Source organism: Typopeltis vanoorti, chromosome 2 (genome assembly GCF_054136105.1).
Source record: "Typopeltis vanoorti isolate ZY-2024b chromosome 2, IOZ_Tvanoo_1.0, whole genome shotgun sequence".
NCBI lineage: Eukaryota > Metazoa > Arthropoda > Arachnida > Uropygi > Thelyphonidae > Typopeltis > Typopeltis vanoorti.
This window is the reverse complement of record NC_143550.1, coordinates 140,468,833-140,488,841: the sequence shown is the minus strand read 5'-3', so window position 1 is coordinate 140,488,841 and position 20,009 is coordinate 140,468,833. Positions and strand designations below refer to the sequence as shown.

General features: G+C 35.0%; 1 protein-coding gene across 2 annotated transcripts in view; it reads left to right on the top strand.

Moving 5' to 3' along the window:
• mop (tyrosine-protein phosphatase non-receptor type protein myopic) overlaps positions 1-20,009 on the top strand; it is a 352,485-nt gene that overhangs the window by 245,448 nt on the left and 87,028 nt on the right. For both annotated transcript variants that reach the window (XM_090413257.1, XM_090413258.1), the window contains one exon: positions 28-92. In XM_090413257.1, coding sequence (XP_090269383.1) covers positions 28-92 — 65 coding nt within the window. The remainder of the gene's footprint in view (positions 1-27; positions 93-20,009) is intronic.

Genomic DNA, 20,009 nt, shown 5'->3' with positions numbered 1-20,009 from the left:
TTTTAAATTTTTCTTTTTTTGCATTAGATGACACTAACAGAGTTGAATTAAGCTCTATGAGGAATGATTATGTTAATGCCTCTCATATTAAGGTAAGTAAAACTAAAACGTTTCTTGATTCAAGCAGACTTTCGGTTTAAATATTTATTTCCAATCTTCCAAAATATCAACCTAGTTTACCATCTTAGGCAAAGTATGTTGCATATAATAGTAAGAGAATTTAAGGTATAACATGATAATGATTCTTTATATATCAGTTACTCTTGGCTAGAGTGTCATTGCAGATGGCTGGTTAGAAAATAACACAAAAATATTAGCAAACAAATCTTTTATGTTAGAATATAGAGCCTAAAAAGCTTCAGTCTATCGAGTTAAATTATAGATGTTAAGGATATTATTAATCCATTGTTACAACCAGATAGAAACATTTTGTTTACCAGAGTTTGAGAATATAACCTATTGTATGAGAGTTAAATTGGTTCACACTGCATAAAAGACAAATTCCATCCAGGAGCCCATATATTCATCTTTTATTAGAGCTTTTAGGTTTCTCTGGTCTCTGGTCTCTTTTGAACTGTGGGTTCTCATCAAAAGACTACTGAAAAGGGCCAAAATCCTCTGCTCAATACCATAGCAGATTTACATCAGAAAGTTATATTTTTTGTTATATTTATATTATATTATATTTATATTTTTTGGAGTGCTTAAGGGTCAAAGCTGTATAACTGAGAGGAGACCTCCACATAACCTTCATGCAGGCAACCGACCAGAGCTTCTGACCTAATGTCCAATCCTCACCTTCTCGTGGCGTACCCTGTTGGGTATCTACCTGGATACTGAACGAATGACGGTGGACTGGCAATTTGGGATTTAGCCGACCAAATTGTATTTCTATTGGTTAAACCAAAATACAAAATGATGGTACAACATGACAACATTTCATGCCAGCTGGGGCGTCGCCCAGTTAAACAAGGCCCCCGTTGTTTTCCCCAGGGAACCAGGGCGAACAGCGAAAAGTCAGCTACTAGAACAAATCTGAAAACACACACCAACTCAACATCACCAGAATTAAAGATCAGTACTATCAACATAAGAAGCCTGAATGGCAAAGAAATGGAGCTAGCTGAGGAATTAGATAAGTACCAGATCGACATAATAGGAGTAACTGAAACAAAAAAGACAAAAACTGGTGAGATCTTTCTGAGCAACAAATACAAAATGTTATATTCAGGCAATGACAATTAAGGAAAAGAAGGAGTAACCATAGTATTCAACACAAAATACGAGGCTAATCTTCTTGAATGGCAGGCAGTCTGAAGTAGAGTAATGTGGGCAAATATGAGAATGGGGAACTGGACAATGAGACTTATTTGTGCCTATGGTCCCACAGAAGGTTCTACTAAGGTAGAAGTGGAGGAATTTTTTTGAGGTTTTAGAAAAAAGCAACTGACACAATGAAAAAGGAAAAGTTGGTCCTTGTTGGGGATCTAAATAGCAGAGTAGGAAATGATTGTGAGACATACAAAAATATTTTAGGAAAATTTGGAGAAAAGAGCAAAGCTAATAATAATGGCAATTTTCTATAATGTAATAAATTTAGTTTAATCCTTTATCCAAGTGTGAGCAAACAAAGTTTGCGCCTGAAAGTATCTTCAGGACTGGGGTAAGGTGATGCAACACCAGGGCGACTCCTTGCAAAGGTGGAGCAAGCTACTATCACTCCTATCTCAGTAGCTCCCATAATGCAAAACACATATCCTTGCAGATATGTCTAATATTATGCATTAAGGGAAGGGCCACTACCCAGACTAGTTTCGATCTTTATTGAGGTCTCTTCAGTGGGAGCCAGGCCCAAGTGGAGATCCCAGCCAGAAGCATTAGCAAAGTCATCTCTACCTATAGGAGTTGCCAAATGGTGTGCCGCCGTTTTAATAAATTACTCTGGATTTAGAGAAAGATGTTGAAAGTTTATTTTTCACTTGGTTAGAATGTAATAAATTTAGCTTAATCCTTTATCCAAGTGTGAGCAAACAAAGTTTGCGCAAACTTTGTTTGAATAAAATAATAATCCTCTGTCCAGTTGTCTTGAAATTGACGATTCTCTGCATCTACTTTTATTTTATTTTTTATTTTTGCAATAACCCCTGTCATTGTCCCAAATTTATAAGCGATATTCAGAACTGTCAAACAAAACTGTCTTCTATACTCGAGGCACCGAACAGAACACAACATGAACGTAGGCACCAAACAGAACATAACATCAATGCAGGCACTGAACAAAGCACAACACCAACACAAGTACCAAGCCGACACGTTGTAACGCATTCACGCATGCTGCTAGTCAAAGTGAGAAAGAGACCTTGGTTGGAGAAAACAGTGTGTTTTGTGCAAGTCATATAACATCAGCTTAATGTGAGTTAGTAGAACACACCATGTTTTCTCCCACCATGAATCAGACAAACTTTGCTGAAATAGATTAGGGCCGGATTTGCCTGCGGGTCGGAGGTTGCCCATATGTGGTGTGAAGTAAGCAGATTACATGTTCAGTTTTTACATGTCCCTAGCATTAATGTAAAAAAATTGAATAAAACATTAAAAAAAAAATACAATTTTGACTTTTATACCAGTAATTTATCTATGTAATTTCATATTGCTAGGGTTTGCAAAGAATAGATGAAGTGCAGTGAGAAGTGCTTATAAAATTGTGTTTATTTTAACCAATTTTACTTAGCTAGGAAACAAAAGTAATTGGTACTCACCATTTAAGTGTAGATTATTTTTTCAAGGGTATGATCTTACTGTCAGTTTTAATAGTTACCATCATAAACATAGGTGGTGACAATCATTCACTCTTGGATGATTGTCACCACCTATCTTGGATGATCTTCAGAGAACATTGCAACAATTGCAATGTTCTCTGAAGCAGAATAATTTTAGAATAAATTGAGTAGGACATAGCTGTAATACATACTTGTGTTGTCAGTTTTCTCTGCTTTTTCAGATCTTTCGTTAAGCATCTTGTCTTCATGTTCAGTGTTATCACTCAATACAAATGAGAATTTATACTAGCAATGTTGTTAGATATGTATTGAGTACATGCATGTGTTCATATGCACACACAGAAAAGTTAGTACTACTAGCACCAGCTAACAGTTTTTCAGTTTCAGTGTGACAAATTTAGAAAAACTTATCCTCATATTGGGAAAGAGTCTTTGATCTCGGTGTATATTGCTTTGATATTACTCCACTCGGAGATGTTGCAGTGACAATCTTTGGCCCAGCCATAGCTCTAATTACATTATCATTCTGACAGAGAGAGAGAGATCTATCTCATTTTTAATTACATTATTTAATATCTCCACTTTTTTTTGCTCTCAACACTTGGTTGTACTTCATGTTTCTTTCTAAGTATTTGCTATACTTAAATTTGTTCTGATCTTTGCAGCAGTCCACTTTATTGGGACAAGGCATAAAATTTTCTACTTTACATCAAATGATGAACTAACTCTTCAGAATTTGTCCTTTGATTCTTGTATTAATTCTATTAATTCAAGATAATCTGACTGAAGATAAGGAGGAATTAGATTTTCTTCATTATGATCACTAGAGTAATGAGGAACATGGAAACCAGCTTCTAATTTCCTCTGATCTTACTTGATATTTTTCAACTTTTTCTATGTTTTTCTTTTAGAAAAAGGTACTTTTTGTAGGCTAAAGGGATAATTAATCCAGGACAGCATGTGAATGAATGGTTAATGAATTCTAGAAGAACCTACTCTGGCTCAAGATTGTCATGATGCATTTTTACTTCATTTTTCTCACTCATTTCTCGAGTGATTTCTCATAAATAGCAAGGGTACAGCAAATGGATCACAACATTTAGTGCCATACAAATGAAAAAATTTTTTTCACATACTTATAGTGATATGTACAGATATTTACAACACTCTCACATTATCTAAGTTTTCGTAATATACAGATTTCCCTCGATTAACGTGGTTAATTAATCCCTCGATGTTACCACGTTAATCAAATCTAATAATCAATGGTAAAAAAGTACAATTCGTCCCTGATCGATTACTTTACTAATAGTTCGTTTTATATGGTACTCTTTTAGGAAAGATAAAAAAATGAATGCAAAATAAATGTTTAATAAATACTTGTACCTACATTAGTTACTGCAATTTTTTTTAAATCAAAAGAAGTTATAAAGAGTCCTTTGAACAGTTTTAGTTTTTTTCTTATCGGCATAAATTCTATGATAACAAGCAAAATGACTCTCCAGACCTCGGCAAACAAGCATTCTTCGATTAACATCTGGGTGATCCATATCCATTACTTGCTGCTTAAGCAATTCTAAACTAAGAAATATTCCATCTGGTTCTTTGACTGTTATTTCCTTTGGAACCTCATCTTCACATTCCATATGGGCGTTGTTCAATTTCAAGAAGATCATTGTCACTGAAATCTTTTGAATTTGAATCCAATAATTCTTTAACATCTTCTGCATCAACACCATCAAAACCAAGGTCTTCACCAATTGCAACGATTTCTTTGACCACGTTGTTCACAGGATTTTGAAAACAACCAGTCATTAGCGCATTCTGGCAGAAGGTTTTTCCAAACAGCTTTCATGCAACTAGAAGATGCTTCCTCCCACGAGTCACGAATGTTCTCAATTGCGTGTTTAATGTTACATTTTTTCCAAAATTCGTGGAGCGTAATTGCATTTTCTCCCGTTGTTGTATCTACTGCCTTTGAGAATGTCTTTTTAAGAAAATAGGCTTTGAAGGTTGCAGTGACTCCCATGTCCATAGGTTGTAACAATGATGTTGTATTTGGTGGGGAAAATAAAACTTTCACATTCTCACACAGATCATTAAGAGAATTTGGATGACCACGAGGCTAGCAGCCTCGTGGCGTGAGCATGATTTTGCGTGGTAAATTTAAAGGCGCGTTAATCAAAACTCTTGCCGCATATATCAAGGGAGTGCTGCGATAATCAAATCTGCGTTAAGCAAGGGATACCTGTATTAACATTGTCACTTAATTCACTCTCATCTATTAATTGAGATCTAAACATAAACAAGTTTTTGATGCATCTCTTTAGCAAAAAGACCAAAATAGTACCCTGTTATCACATTTAGTCAACTTTAATGCAGGCATAACTTCTCACCAAGACAGATAACGTGAGAATGAAGAAAACTGGAATAAGGAGAGAGTGGAGAATAATGGGATGGCAAATAACATGTTGACTCCTGTCCCAACTTGCATCAACATGCTGTTTGATGAGGTACAGATGCTCATGTTCAAACTTACCTGTATTTCCAAAAATTATGCAGCCGCCACAATTCTTACAGGTGTGGACATGAGAATTTTAGTGTTTTATATAATTCCTGTTCATTATCCTACTCTTTCCTTGATTAAATTATTACCATATCTAATTTTAAAACAAGACAAGCGTCATATTATTTTATCACTTTAGTTATCACAATGCTGTTCTCTCTTGAAAATGAAATGGAGATGATTGTGGAAAAAAAAAAGTTACAGATAAAATTAAAGTTCTTTATGTACCTGACCATAAATGTTATTGTTTTTTTTTTTTGTTTTTTTAAGCATTCAATCATTTATTTTGTACACTCCCATTTTTATTGTCATATGGCATACTTCATGATCCTAAAAAAATTATCTTGATAGGTGGTTGTACCAAATACATGAAAGATGCAACAAAAAAAATTACGGTCTTCTTCATTTTCAAAAGGCATTTTAGGCTGAAGGAATGAAAATAACAATGGGACCATTTTTTGCTTTAGAGCCACCTTTCAAGAATCTCTCCCATAAAAATTTGAATTTTTATTAGGTCCCCCACATAACTTTTCTGGGCTTCAAAGTTTTCCATTTAAAATTTTTTTTCTTCAAACTTTGAGGCAGTTTTTTTTTCATAGAAAAAAGGGTTAATCCAATCGAGCTGATTTGAGGGATACATATTCTAGTATAAATGAAATTCACAAACAAATCATGCTTGCAAGTTCTTAGTCTCTTCAGGATCAAATACAATATGGAGAAAAAGGGTGCTTGGACTTGTTAAATCAGGTAGCTGCTATCTTGAAAAGATTAGTCTGTCTGAAAATGCAAATAAAAAAATCAAAAAGTGCACGCTTTAGGCATTAAAGGGGTGGTAAAAATATTCAGAAAATGGATGGTGTGGAAATAAGCTGTGAGTAATTTTAAAATCCTCTGAATTTATGAAAATTAATAGGATGCCAAGAAAAATCTAAAAAATAAAATTCTTCCATCTAAATGATAAAATAACCAAATAATTGACATTCATCAAAATATAAAAATTGCGCAGCTTCAATTTAATTTTTAATTTGATGATCTCACATGCAATGATCCTATAACAATAATCAGTTATGTGAATAACACCTATACCTTGTCAGACTGAAGCCTTTCCAGTTCTGTATTCTAATATTTTGGGTATGCACTTATCATGAATTCACTTATGTAACATATAACGTTCTGATATGAGGTTTCTGTGGTATTCACCAATGGGTTCAATACTATAAAAATCCATGCCTTTGTCCTCTTCAGGTTTCCATATCTGAGAATCAACAATTCGAAACCGCTCATGCCAATGAAACCTAAAAGCATTAATAACAGGCAAATATACAGGCTCCTGGACATAGTCCATACAATTAGTGCAGCCTATGTTAAAGGTTGTATTCTCATAAACTCACTGATAAATTTTGAAACTTTAAGTTTTAGTCCTTATCTGGCTATAAAAACAATGGATCCACAACACATTCCTTTTATAACTTCAGATATTATACTTAGCCAGTAATGATAATAATACAGCCTCACATTTCACTCTTTGTTTGGGCCGTTTGTAGTAAACTTGATCAGTTGGATAAAGCTGTCTTAGTTTTGTTATTGTTAGCTGGTCAATGACATATCCCAAGTTCATTTTAAATAACCTTTGAAAATCACTTTAAACTAATACCTGCACTCAACAGTTGTTTTGAAACAGCTGTTTTTGAAAACATCTGGTCAATGGTGTAGTAATGTTTTTTGAATAAAGACTCACATGATGCAGATGAAAAATAATTTCCCTTAGAAATGCCTGGATTATTGTTGTTTGAAATTAACAGCCAAAACAAATAAAGTTGTGTGATCAATATGTATGTCTGTTAATTGCATATGTTTGGACCAGTTTACATGTTTTGTGTAATGTAAAACCTGAGTGCCTGGGTGAAAAGTCCTACAATCAGACTGGCTAACTTGCCTTTATTTGAAAATGCCATCAGGTCCTAGACAGGATTTGAACGAGGTCTTTCCAGCCAAAGGACATCTTTGATACTGGTTGAACTGTAGGCTTCATACCTGGGTTCAGATTCTCTGAAGTGTTTTGTCGAGAGAGCTGTGAAATCTTATTTACTATGAATAAAAGCTTTTGTCTATGGCAAGGAACACTTTGTAGTTATTTTTCAGTCTAGGCCTCATGAGTTAGCCTGTATACATAAGTTTTTTAATTGTTTCAGAAAACAGATACCACCTAAGAATTGATGCAATGGACATAATACACTGGTTTCGATAAATTAAGGAACAAAGAGAAAAGTTGATAACTTGGTGATGGGACATATGGAAGTTAGGTACATTATGTAAAAAGTAACACTGAGTCTTATTATCATATACAAATGAGTGGTATGTGCAAATGCGCCATGGCATAAAAGCAGGCATTTTAGAGTGGAATTCTTGATATGGCTGCAAGACATCATTTAACTAACAAATTCAGGTGGAGAGCCGTCATATGATTAGAAGCTAGCAAAAGTCGGGCAGAGATAACCAACGGGTTGTGAGTTGTTTTGTGTTCACAGACTGTGAAACCAATACTAACTCACAAACATCATCCCGGAGATACAGTAAAGAAAGGCGATGGGCTACAATAGCAATGGGTGACCGACATCTCGTTATTTACTTGCCGAAACAGGAGTGCTATTCCCTTAGGATAGCAGATCAGAGTTGCAAATTTCACATGTGGTGTAAAGATTATATTTTATTAGTACTTTGGCTATTTTTTCAGATGTATCTTAGATATATGGAATAGGAATAGTGGTACTTTGTTTGGGAAGGGGAAAGTAGGGAGGAGCATGTAGTATTTTTATTTTGTCTGCTTTGTGGGAGCTGTAGCCATTGGTCAAGAAAACATGATGAAGTTGAGTTCTTTGGAAAGGGCTTTATCATTAGAACAAATAGCCCTGGCTCTACATGCTCTACATCTAATCATTATTTTGAGAAATCCATATTGTTGGGCTAGATGATGGTATGATTGTTTATGTAGATATCTTCCAGTGTGTGTGTGTGTTCACTTTCTGTAAATAGAAAAAAGTAGTGAACCAGCTGAAAGTCAAGTGAGCAGCATGTCAAGAAAAGGCAACAGTTATTTGATTGCTTTCTAATGTGAAGTGAATTTTGGGATGTTGACTGTTAAGGTAAGTTACAAAAGAATCCAGTGTCTTGCCCATGGGGCTATCCAGCAAACACATCAATGAAGCATGACCACACTGAGGATTTGAAAGTAGCTGTGGTAAGTTCTTTCTCAAAGTGCTCCATGTAGAAGTTTGCCAGGGTGAGGGAACAATTGCAGTTCCATTAATCTCTTTGTAGATTTTTCCTTGCCAAGTAACTGGCATACATAGTAAATTTGAATAATTCAACTATATTAGGAGGGAAGTTGCTTTATTAGATCAAGAGTGTCTGTTAGTGGTACATTAGTATATATGGAAATGACATCAAAATTAACCATAATGTCTGGAGTTTTAAGGCTGTTTGTTGTAATGATGCATCCCTTTCCACAGAACTCAACTATCTTTGCCATACTTTCTTGGCCAGTGGCTACAGTTCCCACAAAAATGGATAAAATACTACATTGCCCCCCCCCCCCCAGCACACAAGAACTATTCTTATCCATATATCCGAGGTATTGGAAAAAATAGCCAGAGTACTAATAAAATATAACCACACTACATGTCAAATTAGCAACTTTGATCTGCTCTCCTTTGGACAAACTGCATCCTCTAGCACACTGTTTCTCAAAGTGTGGTAAACATACCCCAAGGGATATGCAAAAGGTCTTTGGGGTGGGATATGAGGCACTTGTTTTTTTTTTTCAATACAATTTTTTTACTTTTATATTTTTGTTGTCGTATTGCTGCAGATAAGTGCAAGTTTATTCTATAATTAATTTTTCAGTAACTCAAAATCTAAAGGAATCTTTAATTAAAATGTGTGTCTCTTAGCATGAATCGACTGACCTCCCTTGCTGCTGCATTTGATTGACAGCACAGTTATGTTCCAGTAGCATGGTTCAGACTGTTTGCATTTAAAGCTTTAACCCATTTATACTGCAGGTTGAAATTTTTGAATTTGTGCATGAAATTCATATATGTTATCTAGAAAAATTCAAGAAACAAGAATTTGAAGGGAAAAAAAAATGTTATTTCATTCCATTTTTAAGTTATGTGGCATTTTAAAAATGGAACACAAGGCAAAAACATTGCTGTATTGTACACAATGTATAAAATCCTGTTTCTTGTCTCAGAAGGTGGTGATACCTGCTATTGAATGTGATATTCAACTGAACACTTCACATGTAAGGCAAGCAACATCACATTTTTCACATTGAAAAGTGGTGTTTTTATGACATTCAGTACAGCGTGTTTGCTTACCCTGCTTCTCAAGTTTTAGATTTGACCATAATGTTAGAGAAGTTCTCAGAAAGATCATGTCATACCAACCGGAGAAGTAGCAAAGTACTTGGTTGTTCCAAAGGAAAGGTTTGTGGTGAACTTCAGGCCTGGAAATGATCAAACTCAAGAATGCTGTTTTTGATCCATTGGTGTCAGTTACTGAATAGGAAGGATATTAGCAATACATGAGAAATATTGAAAAATTGCTTAAACAGTGCAGTTCTTGTGAGTGTGTTTGACAGTTTAATTCACAAGATAATATTAAGAAAAGTCGTTGATATTTTGCTTGTTTTATACCTTGTATCTTCAGTTCGTCATATACAAACAGCAACAGTTAGTTAATAGTAAGAACAATTAAAAACTGTAACAGACAACACAAAAAAACTCTTAATTGGCACTGTCCATTGTTGAGTAAAGAAAGGTTTATGAGTATTAAGTTAATCTTAAATTGACTATCTCCCAGATTTTTGGTAAATTTATACAACCATACTTATTCAAGTATAGATAAATGCTTAATGTTGCTGTTAATTCAAAAAACACTCAAACTTGTAATAACTTCTCAGTAGCACCTTGGTTTTTTACCCATCTAATCCCATGTGAAAGGGTATCCATAGTATGGTCTGGTCCCAAATTGCCATTTGATGGTGCTGAATGTATTTTTTTTAAAATGTTCTTTGAGGCAAATGTAAACAGATCTTCTCGTCTGTGCATAGTAAGCCGGGTCACAAGTGATGGGCACTTCGTATCTCTTGAATGGAGTATATATGAAGTGATAATGGATATGCAGTAATAACAAAGATATTTACTTGGTGATTAAATTTGAAACTTACAAAAACTACTTTTGCCCACCTATAAAAAGAAAATGGTTGGTCCATATGGACTCTTAATTAACATAAAAAAAATATATAAATAGATAACAAACTTGTCCAAATGCTGAAAAATCATTACAAGAAACGGGGGGGGGGGGGGGATCATGCTCCATAGCATGCGTTAGCTGTGCAGTTAACAACTGAAAGTAATCATTAGCAGTTAAAATCTATGATATGAAAAGATTTAATGAGTAATTTCCATACCACTTTATATGTCTTTGGTTTTTATTCAGTGATCCATGTGAATGGATGACCATAACTGATTCCTTTAGAAGTCTGCAGTAAAAATTGTGTTCTGAATATGGCATGGTTGAACAGTCCCAGTTAACAGCATGGTTAGTATTAGAATTATGGTTGAGCCAGACCAGATCTTTCCTTTCTTTTATGCTCAACATCTCCAACATGTTCCTTCTTTCTCACCTCAGATCCATGAATTATCTGTCTATGTGGACTAAACCACATGAGCATGGAATTCTCTATACCCAGAGTTTTTGTAGAAGGAGGTGCTGTCCTTGGGAGACTGCAGATGGTTTGAATTGGCTTAAAAATCACTCTGATCTTGAAAAGAGAAGCAGTTATAATCGAAAGGCTGCCAATATACGGAATGGTGATAAAGTCTATACTAGCCATTCTGTATATTGAGAAAGGTGGGGTTTGGAAATAAAATCCTGTCAATTGTTTTCTTGGAATAGCCATTAAGAATAAATAACTTTGGGAGAGTCTAAAGTTTGGTTATGCTCGATTCTTAGTGTGTAGATTATGCCTAATTTTTGGGAAGGGTGATAAAAGTATGAGGCATGAAGATAATGTTCCAAATGAATAGGCTTATGATACACCTCAAGAGAAACACCATTGTCAGGTGTTTAGTGATGAGAACATTAAGAAAGGGCATTTTCCATCCTTTTGGAGCTTTCATGTAAAAATTTACAATCACAATAATTTGATTGTAATTTACATTACAATCAAATTAATGTAATTTGATTGTAAATTTGAAAAATTTACAATCAAATTACATTATAAATTTGAATGAAGAGATAATTCTAGACTTGAGAGGTCATGTTTCCAAATAACAAAAATGTCATCAACATATTTCTACCAGATAGCTGGTTTTAGAGGGAACTGCCCATTGTAACTCAAAATTGTTGTTTGTAAAACACATCATTCCACTGAAAAAAATTGGATTGGAGAGTGTTCAAATAAGTTTGTGACGTCAGATGGAAAAACGTCTCCATTAAGGTTTAACACATCTACTGAAATATTGTAAATAGAGATGCTGTCTTCAGACTTGCAAGGATGTCAGAGGATTATATGTGTGAACTTGATGTAAGATAATCTTATGTGATGTCATAAAATTTAGACGAGCCAAATGTTTAGATAAAGCACAGGTTGGCAAGTTGATACTATCTACGATTGGTCTTAAAGGAATGCTAGGTTTGTGTATCTTAGGAGACCTGTAAAGTCTTGGAGGAATGGAATGCAGCAACTTGAACTTTCAACCATGTCATATTTAGATGAAAATTTTTACTACACACTTCTAAAGGAATCAGTTATGGTCATCCATTCACATAGATCATGAAATAAAAACCATTGACTTATATTAAGTCATTGAAAATGGAAATCACTCATTAAATCTCTTAACATCATAGACTTCAACTTCACACAATTACTTTGCTGTTAACTGCTAATGTATGTAATGATTTTTCAGCATTTGAACAACTTTATTTTAATTTTTTTTTATGTTAAGTCCTGATGAAGCCACGAGGTTTGTATGGGTGAACAAAACTAGTAGGTTGTAAATTTCAAATTTAAAAACTTATTAAACATTGGGGTTTTGGTTTCATATTGTGAGTGGTCGTGTAATTTAGTGCTAGTGAAATTAGCGATTTTTATCTGTTTTGTGTTTTTTCATCGGAAAATAAAGTATTATAATGTATTGGGGTAGATTTTCATGTTTTTAGAGTATTAGTATATTTATTACATTTTTATTGTGATATTTCTTGCAATATTGTCAGCATGGCACCAACACAACAAACAGTGACGGCAAAGACCACATCTGGCAATTTAAATGTGTGAGATATTATTCAGTGCAGTGTATATGAAACGTTTACGTCGAGAAAATTAAAGAATATGTGAAAGGAAATTGAAACTGGAGAGAGAGAGTATGTATTAAGTGTTTTACAAGTGTGTTAGGTGATGAGAACGCAAAAATACTGACGATAAGATAGAAAATGATGTTAATAATGTCAAACCATGCGGTCGTGGAAATAGAGGAGAACGAAATGGATATTAATAAAGAAATAGTGCGCTTAAATGTTATCCAAGTATTCTATGAAGGAAGATATAAAGCAGTTGTTAGAAGAGGCAAAACTGAAGAGCGAGAAGGTGAAGATTGTAAATCTCCTACCATGCTTTGACAGAGGCGAACTGAGGAGTAGGGCATCGGTAGCCAATGAGTCTATACGTAGATGGTTCAAAAGAATGATATAGAATTTGTGGATCTGTTGTCTCTGTTTGATAGAAAGAAGAATTTGTACAATGTGGATGGACAGCATCTGAATGGTTTTGGTGTTTAGTTATCTGGAGAAAGCTTTGTTCACCAAGCATCTGACTTGCAAATTCAGGGAAACTTAAGCAATTAGGGTAGAAGCAAGTGAGTTTGTGCAAAGGCACCCATGAAACGAGTGAGTGTGAGAATGACCAAGTGAGGAATCTAGTCTCTCAAGCAAAAATATTGAATATGATAGTCATTTCAGAAAGTAAAGGTGGGTGAGGGAATAAAGGGATGTTGCCATTTCTATATACTAATGCCAGAAGTATCAGGAACAAGAAGGGGAATTTTTGGTATTGGTTAGTGCAACCTCGCCAAAAGTTATAGGCATTAGTGAGACTTGGCTAACAGCAGATGATATAGTTACAGGGATTGAATGTGAAGGATTTAGAATTTTCAGGGAAGATAGGGTGGAGGGAGGAGTACTGCTGATGATGGCTGATGAATCGCAACCAAAAAGAATAGGAGACAGGCAAGAGGGTGGCTGTTCATATGAAGCAATCAGGTGTGAGATTAAGACCAATATGACAAAATATACAGTGGGTTGTTGCCGTAGGCCAGGGAGTTCCACAGATGATCTGGAAGACATGCATCTCCAAATTAGTATAATGAGTACTGGTCGAGTGATTATTATGGGAAACTTCAATTATGGAGATATAGACTGGAAGGAAGAAAGATCACTTGGCAGGAAGGAAATAGAATTTATACACCTGCTGAGGGATAAATACTTAAGGCAGCATGTGATTGAGGGGACTAGGGATGGGAGAGTATTGCACCTGGTCACAGGATCAGAAGAGCTATCTTCTGATCCTATAACCAAGGTGACAACATTGCCTCCAATTGGTGAAAGTGACTGTGCACTCTTGACTTGGAAGATTGTAAAACATGAGAAGGAGGGTACTGCACGATGATTTTGCAAAGGCAGTTGACAGGATACCAAATGAGAACACTGTTATGCAAATTAGAACAAATGAGGATGGATACGACATCGGTTAAGTGGATAAGAGGATGGCTGCTGGACAGATATCAAAATGTGGTATATGGAGGGGAAGAATCAATGCGAAAATAGGTGACTAGTAGTGTTCCGCAAGGTTCAGTGCTGGGGCCATTGCTGTTTAATTTGTACATGAATGATATAGGAAATGACCTGAAAGGAAATATTCAGTTGTTTGTTGATGAGGCGAAATTAGGTAGAATAATAGTTAATCAAGGTGATATGGAGAGTTTGCAGGAAGATTTAAATAGGCTGTCAATATGAGCAAAAGTTAATGGGTCTCAGTTGAATATTGAGAAATGTAAAGTTATGCATTTTGGGATGAATAGATTACAAGCTGTGTACACTGAGTACAGTGCCATCAATGTGATACAATCATATTCATGGCACTGTACTCCAGGAAATAGATGAAGCTAGAGATTTAGGGGTGGTTGTAGACAGATAAAGTTTAGAGGACATATTGCTAAGGTTGCTAAATTAGCACATAAGATTACTTGGCTAGTGAATAACACATTAACAAGTAGAGATAAAGAAGTTATAATTCCTCTTTATAAGGCCTTGATATGCCCACATCTGGATTACTATGCTCAAGCCTGGTCCTCTGGGTTTCTTGGGAAGGAAGCAGTGGAGAGGATTCAGAGGCAAGTGACCAAGATGGTGAGTGGCCTCTGCATCATCTCCACCGCTTCATCCCCAAGAAATCCATGGGACCAGACTTGAGCACAGTAAGCCAGATGTGGGCATATCAATCTGTGAGGATAGATTGAAGGTGTGTGGATTGCAGAAGTTGGTTGATAAGAGAAAAAAGAGGGGATATGATAGAAACATTTAAGTTACTTAACCCTGCGGAGGTTGCGGTTGAAAAAATTGCAGCATAGGTCGTGTGTATCTGAGAGATACATTCATTACTAGTATGTGCTAAAATACGATAAAACTTTTTTAAAAAACACACTGCAAATATAATACATGATGGTTTATTTATTTTCAATTACAATCTAAAAATTAATGAACAAAGAAAAAAAACAGCTAAACCAATACTATACTGACATCGAAGTTCATGGTATCTCTCAGATACAATTTACTATCATATATCACAAACCTTTACATAAAACGTGTTAAACCAAAACTGACTGCATAAACAGTGTGGAATATCACTCATAATATATTCATGCACAGCTAGTCATGACCTCCAAGCTATACACTGGATATGTGTAAGAATATTTATATTAAACAATTTGTTTGTATCTGTCAGATCAGTCTTGACCTCTGCAGGGATAAAGGATTTTATAAGATAAAATACATGCAGGACAGATGAAGAGGAAATGTTTCAGCACTTGGCTAGAGGAACCAGAACATGGGGTCGTCCCTGAAAGTTGAATAAAGGTGTGATTAGCAGTCGTGTGAGTTCTAGGTTTTTTTGCTTGGAGAGTGGTAAATGAGTGGAATGGGTTGCCTGGTTCAGTTGTAGTGCTTTGTCTGTTAATGTGTTCAAGGAGAGTTATGATAGATTGTGTGGATAGATTGGGTCTCCTGTGATGAGTCTTCAGACTCCATGGAGATGCCCATATAATAATAATAATTCTTTAGTTGTAAAATATTTTTTCTTAAATGTGATAAAGGATGGTTTGTTCTTCAATGAAAAGGTAAGAGTTCTAGTTTTTTATGTGTTTAATGTAGTGGAGAGCTTATAAGTGCTCTGGATATCTTTTCAGATGTGTCTTGAATATATGGGATAGTAACTTTTGTAGTCTTCTTGTTTATGGGTGGGGATAATTATTATTTTATCTCTTTTTTGGGGACTAGCCATTGGCTATAGCAGGGTTTCCCAAACTGTGTTCTGTGGAAGGTGAATAAGTGTTCCACGAGAAGTTCTCCTGAAATTTGTCATTTTAGTTTTCTAAGCATTTTTCATAAATAAATATTTTATAGTGGAAATATTCTGAGGAGAATAATATTCGTGAATATGTCGAAAAGCTCAGACCTAGAACGCCTAATAACATCTGTGTATCGTTAATTTTCACACATCGAAACCCTTCAACATTTGGGAAAGGGAATACCGCTGTTTATGACCGATCATAAAAATTGCCTGCATGTGGATTATAGCAATGTGTGGCTTATCCTCTGTTCTCAAAACTGAAGGAAATGACATCTGTGTAGCAAATGTCAGTGACCAGTCAGCAAGGAAATATAAAGAAAATTTTTCCACTAAAATTGAAGATCAAGGTAGTCTGTATGCGGTTCTCAAATCTAGTAATATTGAACACTTTCTTCGCAAGTTCATATTGTAGGGTGAAAGTTTTGAAACCATAGTGCTGTGATTTTTTTAAAAGTAATAGGCCTGTAGATTTAAATTTTAATATGAATAAGAGACAAGGGACTTTGTTAATTTTGGTATTAAGAAATCTCTTATTGAAGATGTTTGTGACGCAACAGATAGTGAGTCATCCACCATCAACCTACAAAGCGATCTCCAGGATGTACAAAAGGAGGGTAAAACTACCAGCACACAGGAGAAAAAGTCTGTATTCACTCGTAAGTACTTATAATATTATAAAATTTTGATAAGAATGTGATATATCAATGAAAATCAGCACAAATTAATTTAATGATGTTGGCCTGAGGAAACTACAATATACTACAAGATTTCATTAGTCCAGTGATTGATAACTGATTTAAATGTAATTTTATATTTGTCAACATGTCACACCATATATATAAGTATACTAATACTCTTTATTATGCCATAATTATTAATTAATATATTACAAAATAACCAAGGTGTTCCATTAAAATTTCAGGATTTGTGAAGTATTCCGTCGTAGGAAAAGTTTGGGAAACGCTGGGCTATAGTGTAGTGAAGGGGAGGTGAGTTCAGCAGTAAGAGTAGTATCATTGGAACAGATGGCATTGTGTTTGTGTTTTTAGAATACCAAACTGTTGTACGGATGATGGTGTTATTGTTTTATGTAAATAGCTTCCAGTATATTTAGGTTTTCTATAAACAGAAAAAAGCTACTAAACCATTTGAAAGATGTGACTAGTGCATCAAGATAGGACAGTCAATTGATTCTTTTTCTGCTGTGAAATGGATTTTAGGATGGTGTCTAAAAATGCACTAAAAACCAGTCAAATAGCATGTGTAGCCAAACTACTGGTTTTGAGTATGGCTGTGTTAAGTGCTTAGGTCTTTAAGGGTTCTGTGTAGAAATTGGCTAATGGGAGGGGAATGGGTGAACCCATGGTTGTCCCATCCAGTTGTTTGTCTGTGTCCTTTTCCACGTAAATTAAGCAGCATGTACTGTAAATTTGAATATATCCAGTAGAAAATGGGGCTTGATCAAATCAAGGTTAGTTAATGACACCTTAGTAAATAACACCTTAGTAAATAGTCAAGTTATTTGAAACTAATCATGTCAGAACTTTTTAAGATATGCTTTTTTTTTTTTTAACATACAAGTAACCCTCATATAACACGGATGTTAGGTTCCGCAGAAATGCCGTGTTATATAAATCACGTTATGTGAGTTTCAGACCACATAGAAAAAGTAGGGTTATGTTCCAAAATCTTTTTTTTTTTAATTATATAAACAACAATGACATATCCAACAAAAAAATATTTTTATTTAATTCAGGTAATTCATGTAAGTTAAGAAAACATATAAACTATGAAACAAATACATAGTATAAAAGTATTTCAATATTTATTTCAATATAAAAATTACAAATTGTACTTAAACTTCATTGCACATAATGCATAAATGTTTTAGGCAAAATAAATAGTGCATATTTTAATCTTTTATAGCACGAGGATTTGAGGATTAGTTAATAAACACTGGTTTTGTCATGTAATCACCTGATGCATTATTACAAAACAGTAGAGATTCTATCTTTGGAAACTTTGAATCCAGAAGCTGATCTTTCACTTTTCAAAATATAGGTGCGATTTGGCATTTTTTTCCCAATATAACCTGGATTCATCTGCATTGAACACCTGGTCTGCATGTTTATAAACTTTGAGAGCATTTTATTTAATAAGATTTCCATCCAAAGGAATTTTCTTTTGAGTGCAATCTTCTACCCAAATCATTAGTGATTTCTCCATTTTTTTCATTAGAATATTGTGTACACAAGCAACGAGCTTTGTACTTACCGTTGACCCAGCAATAAGACACTCCCGGATTTTATGTTCATTTGGTCTGATTGTTCAAATTGTTGATTCATTTAAATTCAGAGTCCTTAAATAACTCCTGTTTTTTCTCCATTTTTCAACCGATCCAAGATTTTGAATATTTTTCTTCGAAAGAAATTAATTTTAGAATAAAAAGCCAAATGGCTATTTTTTCTGGTGAAGTTAATTAAATTAAGGGGATAAAAATCCCTTATTATTTTACAGCCAGTATGCAAAACTTTGTGATCGAAAACTATGATCTAAGAGTTTCATGCCGAAGAACTATCAGCGAATCCAAGCATAAGTTAATACTTGGTAGTACAACACCAAGGCAACTCGAAGCAAAGGTGGAGCAAGTTCCCTCACTATCCTTGATATTTTCTCATAATGTAAAACACAGCTCCTAGGAGATGTAATACTGCCTTACATTATGAGGAGAGGTCACTACCCAGACCGGTTTCAACCTTTTTTGAGGTCTCATCAGTGAGTAGGTAGACCTGGATGATATCAAAGTTTAAGTGAAAAGAACTTGCATACCTTCACTATATGAATGCCAGAAAGGTGTGCCCATATATTATAACTAAGATAAAAAGCCAAACGGCTATTTTTTCTGGCGAAGTTAATTTAATTAACTCACCAGAAAATAAAGTGCTCAGCTTGAGATGAACACACTTATGATTTTTAATGCACTTTCCTGGCAGAAACGAGGATAATTTTCAACAATAAACGTTTTATATAGTAAACAATTGAGGTACATGCGTACTAAAGGGTATTTCCCCTAATATAAATTCACTACTTATAATGACATGCGGGATACAAGCAGACACAAATTTAATGAAGATAAAATTTGATTTTTAAGTCGCGCAGTGAAAAACATATGAAAAGATTAAGATTACTACAATTTGTAGACAGTGTTTTTATCGGAACCGTGTTGTATAAGTACCGCGTTCAACAAGGGTTACTACAATTTTAGGCCGCGTTGTATAAGTACCGCGTTATTACGAGGGTTACCTGTACTTTTTTTAATATACTTTTAATGTTAATATTTTTTACTAAAAAAAAAAAGTGTGTGCAGCTTCAAGTGATTTAGTTAACCTTTTAGAAGTCTACATGCAGGATTGTTTTTGCTATCAACAATTGGGCATAGGGAGGTATCAGGCTTATGAATTTTTGCTTCTCCACATATCCTGGATAGCTTTACATGAAAAGGCTTAAGCTTATGAAAAGTGAGCATTCCCACTATAAAAGTATCTTCCAACGAGAGGTGCTTATACCTACTAGGTGGAGTGTAACCTTTATTGCCTGATAAAATACCACCACCATGTTTATTTGAACCTGGAGTGGAAATAACCACTCCAGGTCCCAATAAACCTGCTCCAGAGCAGGTGGGCTGGTTTTTGTCTTCCCCCTCCCCCCAAGTCTTTCAATATGTAGTGAGAGTGCTACCTCTCAAGTGCATGCCAAACATAGTATAGAGATCCAATACTTCCCCCATCTTCATGGTTACAGCAGTAAAGCAGTTCTGTGGGCTGGCTGCCAGATAGTGTACAGGATTGAATCAGGTGGCAGTGTATTTATGGATGTTTCCTGATTAGCTGGTGTATAATCTTGCAACCATATATACTGCCAGGTCATGCCTGGATGGAGACTATGTAATGATATGTACATTGGGGTCTATCGAGGC